Source organism: Notothenia coriiceps, unplaced genomic scaffold (genome assembly GCF_000735185.1).
Source record: "Notothenia coriiceps isolate Sejong01 unplaced genomic scaffold, NC01 NC01_scaffold00012568, whole genome shotgun sequence".
NCBI lineage: Eukaryota > Metazoa > Chordata > Actinopteri > Perciformes > Nototheniidae > Notothenia > Notothenia coriiceps.
Genome location: NW_011345269.1, coordinates 1,010,494 through 1,017,076, shown reverse-complemented (window position 1 = coordinate 1,017,076; position 6,583 = coordinate 1,010,494). Strand labels below are relative to the sequence as shown.

Here is a 6,583-nt window from a genome sequence, read left to right as displayed (position 1 = left end):
AATTTAATGTGAGGGGAGAGTTCCTCTTCAGCAGACTTGAGAGGTGATAAACTACCCAGCTCAGTGAGGTAAAGGACTCTGAGTATTTTAGATAAGTTAACTTAGTCTAAAGTTATCTCATGGGTCTCAAAACCGGTTCTTGGTCACAATTATGTAAACAAATATTTCCCAAGGGCCACTCCTTTATAATTTATTGGGGACAAACAGGTTTTGAAATCATTTCAATGTATACTATAGGACAGTAAACCCAAAAATATTGTTTTAAACTGGAGAGATTAAAAAAAATGCACCGAATAAATTAAATGTTAAATAAGATTATGACATGAACAAACAAAAATAAAATAAAGTTACATTTATTGTTATTGGCTATGGTAGGTATTGCTTATGTCACATACTTTATTTGATTAATTAAAAACTGTAAACCAATCTTTTTTCATATGGTGTTAGGGGGAGTTGACCCCCCTAGATCAGTAATAATTCTGCTTAAAAGTTGGCGACCAGATTGAAAGCATTACTTAAAAGGTCGCATTATCATGCCATTTCCACTATTCATTAATCCATTGTTGAGGTATACTAAAAAATAGAAAAATACTGGTGCAATTTTCCAAACTCACATTGGTTTCCGCATACAGCCGATCTCTGTAAAGTACTGTGTATTCAGGCAGGTATTCACTTTCTCCACTAAACGGCTCACTGGCAGCTCCTCCCGGCCCCCCCCCCCCCCCCCCCCCCCCCAACCGCCCTCCGTGGATTTCCTGTGTTTAGCGTCACACAGGCCAACAACAAGCCAAAACTCCAACTTGAAAACACACCCACAAAGTCACAGCCCGGAAATAAAAACAAAAAAAACAATAAGTGTGGCTTGATATTGAGTAAGAAAAAAGGTTTATAGATTGATAAACGCTGTGGAAATGGGTCTGCAGAGAAGAATTTCGCGCGGATCCCACCTGTCAATTTTATCCAGCCTGCAGCACGGAGCAGAAATCAAGCAGGGTGGCCTGCCACTGGAGGTTGCTGTCTTGTGTTGTGTGGATTGGGTCCAATTTGGGACCAATCAGCCGGGGGCTTAATGTAAACGGCCTCCCCACGGATTGGCCCATTTAGTTCCGGTACGTGCTTTCGTAAAGCACGTAACCCGGAAAGAATCAATGGGATGAGACGTCCATGATGACGGTTTCACCCAACGAGGCGTTTTGGGAGGTATTTTCCTTGTTTTAGAGTTTTACTCGGCTACAGGGTGTACTTTGAGGGGTTTGGACTCTGCCACACGTCTTACATGCAAGGAAGAAGAACCTTCATAACACACAAGGGGACGGGTAATAAACCGAAAGCAACATGTGACATTAAAATGTTAAAAAAAATCCTTTCCCGGGGGGGGGATACCTCCGGACCCCCCTTAAGAGCATGTGGACGGTCCACCCCCCCATTCTATTGTGTATTTCCTTGATACTCTATTGATCTTTATATTTTCTATTTAAGATTCTCTGGCTTGGGGCGCCACAACTCAAATCTCGGGCCTGTGCTGGCAAAATTGGTCTAGGAGCCGGCCCTGCCTCCCATTGGGATACTTTGTCTTTACTTCGGTAACATAATGACATCATAGGTACTAACTTGCACTTCTTTATTGGGCTTAGTGCTTGCAACACATTCGCTACGGTATAGGGCTTAAGGGGCGGAGGCAGACTTGGGCTGCTGGTTTTCCAGACAGAGGGTGAAACAGAGTGGCTGCAGCACAGGCAGGATGAGAAAAATAAAAGCTTTTGGGAACAGTAAAGCCATGTTAAGACATGTCACAAGTAGAGGCACTAAATACGACCCCTCCAGGGAAAACCCGATCTGTGATCGCAGGAATTTACCGACATAATCAGGCAAAATGGCGCATATTTTTTAAAAGCACGCAATATTTATCAAAAGGCCGCATAATCCCCGCATTTTTCCACACAAAGTTGAGAAAAAAAAAAAGTTAACTCGTCTTGACGTGACGTCATCAGCTCGTGCATTACAGAATGTAAACAACACTGTATAGAGTGAACGTGTGGAGCTCACACGATAGAGAAAACACCAAGATGAAAAAATCTAATCCATCTCATTTACCGACGAACATTTCTACTAAAGACCGGGCAAAAAGTGGGGGGAAACTATTCTGCACCCCGTGCAACTGTGTGTTGGAGCATAAGAGAAAATCGACGGTGACGACCCACTTTGATTCATTCAAACATTCGAAAATGCTTTCTGCTGCTGCGGACAAGAAAGCCAAACAACTCACGTTCACCGAGGCATCAACCTCCAAAACCCTTTCGAGGGCTACAAGAAACGAAGTGAGTAGCCTACAAGATTGAAGCTGGTCAGATAACGAACGAGTAAATGAAAACAGAATGAGGCGGAGAAGTGTGTGTGTGTGTGTGTGTGTGTGTGTGTGTGTGTGTGTGTGTGTGTGTGTGTGTGTGTGTGTGTGTGTGTGTGTGGGTGTGTGTGTGTGTGTGTGTGTGTGTGTGTGTGTGTGTGTGTGAGAGATTAAAATAGCCCAATTGCTTTTACAATAAATAAACATAGAATGTGTTTAATTGAATAGTAAAGGGGTTTAACGTTAGTGGCAGGTTGTGTGTGAGAGAGAATAAATAAGACAGCCCAATATTTAAAAAAAATGTTATTCTTTTTCCCCGCATATTTAGCATATTTCGCAACTTTCCGCATATTTCGCAACTTCCCGCAATTTCACCGCATAAAATCACATAAAAACCCCGCATGTTTAATCGCATAATCAAGGATTTTTGCCCGCGTTTTTCTGGAGGGTCTAACTAAAGACTAATATTAAACTAAACATTTGAATAAAATGTAGAATCCAAAAATCAGGGGTTATCAGGAATCTGCACACAGCACAAAAAAGGGAGAATTTCGCATTTTTCATATTATCTTTTTTTTTTTAAATAGTTAAAGGGACTCTTCACACCAAAATAACAAAGATATATAAGAAGAAAAGAAAAATAGTTATTATAAATAAATAGGACTGAAGGTAACAGGGAAAATATATATTCCTTCATTTTTTCATTTCAAACCTTTATTTAACCAGGTAGGTCCCATTGAGATATTTAGAGTGTGGGAATAATTTGAACATACTATGTGTAAATCAGCATTTTATTGTATCTAGTGTACTGATAAGGTCATTAATAGAAACAGGTCTGTTGTGAACAGATTTATCTGGTAATGAATATTACATATTGCACAATATATTAATTAAAATATATTATTTATTAATTTAATCTGGTTTTCATACTGAAAACCTAACATTAGTTTGTATTGTGCCTTAAATTTCCATTTTCTCTTGAGCACTGCTTTCTTATCAGTGTATGAATTATGACAGGGAAACATACGCATGCAGTTATAATCACTGGATATAAAACAAATACCTGTCTCTATTTAGATATGTATTGTTCTTTGTGTATTGATGAATATATATGTACCCTGCGTTCATGCATGCAGTGCACACAGACTGCACAAATAATAAAATACATTTTGTGACATTTTTCAAAATTGTGCTTTATTTTAACTGTATGATCTTTTCATTTCCATTATTAAAACAAACAAAAATGGGTTTTTTAATGAATAAAATACATATCCTTCATTCAGTCACCTGTGTCTAACGGCTGAAAGAGGCACAATTACACTTATAAAGTGTACAGAATCTTGATCAGAAAACACACTTTCTTTTTTTATAAGACAGGGCGAACATTAAGGCTCTGTTGTTGCAGTGTAGATGTTTAAACTCTAATCCATGGTCTAACAGGAACTTTAATTTCTTCTTGAATACCATGCCTGAATAAATATTGATCACATAAAAACAGCAATCATAAAAACATTACAACACTCACAGCGCTGAAGGGCTGCAGTACGGCGAATACTGAGGCCCTCAAAGTGTGGGCTGCTTATTTCCTACCCTTTTCCGATATTATCAGTGAAAAGGGTAGGAAGCACAACTGTCTGATCGTGGTCAGCCCTGTTCATGGAGCGCACAGTCACAGAGCTCTTTGTAGATCCTCTTGCGTATCTTTGGTATGTCCTTCTGTGAAAACTGCTGAGGTTTTTCCAGAGCGAGGCGTCTAGAGTACTGTGAAGGAGAATGTAATGAGTTCAATACCACGATTATGGAAATGAAGCTCAGCGCAAGTTCAACAAGGAAGACCGTCTTTACTCATTCATCTACTATTTCTATGTTACCACTCTCTCTCCTCTCAATAAGTGATCGGGGGCGTCACTCCCCAGCTTAACCAATCACTTTGCTCTATTCCCACAAGCCTATCATAGCGCTCTGCTAAACCTTTTAAATCTGCTCTCCCCTCCGACAGTTGTCATTTCAGGTGACTCTACACAACCCTCCTCCGCCCCTTTTCACCTCCTGTCCCTCTGAATCCAGGGTCAGGCTAAGCCACTCCTCTTCAGACCGACCCCAACTATCCATTCACCACCACCAGTGTCTAGACCCCGGGGGTTTCATCGGATCGGTTCTCCCCTCCCGAATGATACTCCTGCACAACGGGGCCTAATTGCCAAAACTCCATTACATTCATTTGTGTATTCCTGGCAATAAATATGTATTCTTACATCAAAACCGTCTCTCCTGATTGAAGTAATGTAGTATACTCAAATAAATAGTTAGGATGTTTAGATGAGGGGTAGCATAAGATACTTATCCATAGTCAGGAGAAAATGTCACCACGTGTGGAACCCAAGCAATGAACTGCTGTGGATGGGGGAGACGCAGAACATATTTTACCCAACTAATGGAAAGACCCATTAAAAAAAACTCGATATCAGTTTGAGTGTACGCTACATTTAGAATATTTTCACTGCTTTACCTTGCAATGAAGGATCCCTTTCTAATAGGCAACTGAAGCTGTTATATCCATCTAAAATATCTTCAAAGTTACTAGACTTCATTGGAAAAAACACTTATTTAACCTTGCAAAATATGCAACCTGCTAGTCTATAGCTGCTTTAATTAGTTAGTTAGTTTGGGTACTGTGAGACTTTTGTGAATCCAAACTAACCATTTAAAAACACAAAAATCACACAATAACACACAAAATCCAAACCAATAAAGGCAGTGATAGACCACAAAATGCCTTGTTTTATCAAAGTACAAATACTCTTTTTGTAAATTGAGTTTAGTGGCTTTGAAGAGAGCATTGATAAACCTAATAGCTTCATTTCCTGGTCTGAAAAATAGGCTATATAGCTGTTTGAAGACGAAGTAAAATGGTGATATATTCTCAATATAGTGTACACTTAAACTGATGGATTTTTGTATACCTTTTGTTGCTTCCCCCTCCACATCAGTACATTGCTTAGCTTCCTGTTGACGCTTCTTACTGTTTCTCCAAACGGGTGTGCCGTCCATCTAGTGTAGGTAATACACCGACTATGGATAAGAACCTCATACAACCCCAAGCTTCAAACTATCTGCACTATCCCTTATTGCCAAATAAACATGCTCGTACCTCCAAGACAAAAACTCCGCAGTCATTTTCATTGGTCTGCTGTGGGATTATCTGTAAAGGAGAGCAGGGGGAGACAAGACATCACATGAGATCTGTTTTATGCATTTGTGAGATGACCTTATGTATATTATTATTACTTGTATTATCATTATCAATAACCTTACACCATCAAAGGAACATACCTCATCGTACGAAACAGCCCAACCACTTTCAAAATCAGTTTGCTTCCTCTCCCTTGCTTCCACCATCAAGTATTTCAGGATGTTCTATAATAAGCAAAACATAAAGAAACACTTTAAAATGTCTCTCTGGATAAGAACTAAGCGAAAGAGAAGCAACTGAGTTTTTTTAAGTAGATTGTTAGACAAGAAACATGAGGTTACCCTGGCGACCTTCTGCAGTGCGTTCCCCTGAGAGTCGTAAAGGCAGATCTTTTTGTTTGCGATGTCGGCCGTCACCAGACACCAGTGAACCTCCAGGTGGATGGGCACCAAAAGCAAGCTCTTGGAAAACAAGTCCACCTGCGCAGGAAAGATTAAAGCCACTCTGATTTATCTTCTTTTTGTTTCAGAATCATTTTATCGTGCACTTTAAAGTTATTTTTTCCCAACCTGCTTCGTCCATCTCTTAACACCGTCGTATCCTTTAGTCATGAGCTGCCTGTGGAAGAAGCTGTTCAGAAAATGGACCTAAGAGTTGGGATGAAAAGAAGATACAAAATTACAATAATTAAAGACTGTGGAAATGAATGTCAATCAATCAATCAATCAATGTTTATTTATATAGCCCAATATCAAAAATGTTACATTTGTCTCAGTGGACTTCACAGTTTGTACAGAATATCAGTATGACAACACGACACCCTCTGTCCTTAGACCCTCACATCGTACAAGGAAAAACTTTCAGAGAAAAACCCACAGTTTAAAGGGGAACATGGGAGAAACCTCAGGGAGAGCAACAGAGGAGGGATCCCTCTCCCAGGACGGACAGACGTGCAATAGATGCCATGTGTGAATCGAAGAGATAATACATTTACAGCATAGGTAGACCGAATGTTTGGAAATGCATGTGTCTATAATAAGAAGATG

The 6,583-nt window shown here is 39.7% G+C and overlaps 1 protein-coding gene across 1 annotated transcript; it reads right to left on the bottom strand.

The window, feature by feature from the left end:
- Window positions 1-3,516: 3,516 nt before the first annotated feature.
- LOC104947421 (sentrin-specific protease 5-like) lies at window positions 3,517-6,236 on the bottom strand. The gene is made up of 5 exons (XM_010773420.1): window positions 6,107-6,236; window positions 5,879-6,016; window positions 5,678-5,761; window positions 5,496-5,546; window positions 3,517-4,105 (listed from the first exon to the last, which is right to left on the bottom strand). Exons 1-5 carry the CDS (start codon window positions 6,146-6,148, stop codon window positions 3,989-3,991), a joined length of 432 nt encoding a protein of 143 aa, XP_010771722.1. The 5' UTR covers window positions 6,149-6,236; the 3' UTR covers window positions 3,517-3,988.
- Between the last annotated feature and the right edge of the window lie 347 nt (window positions 6,237-6,583).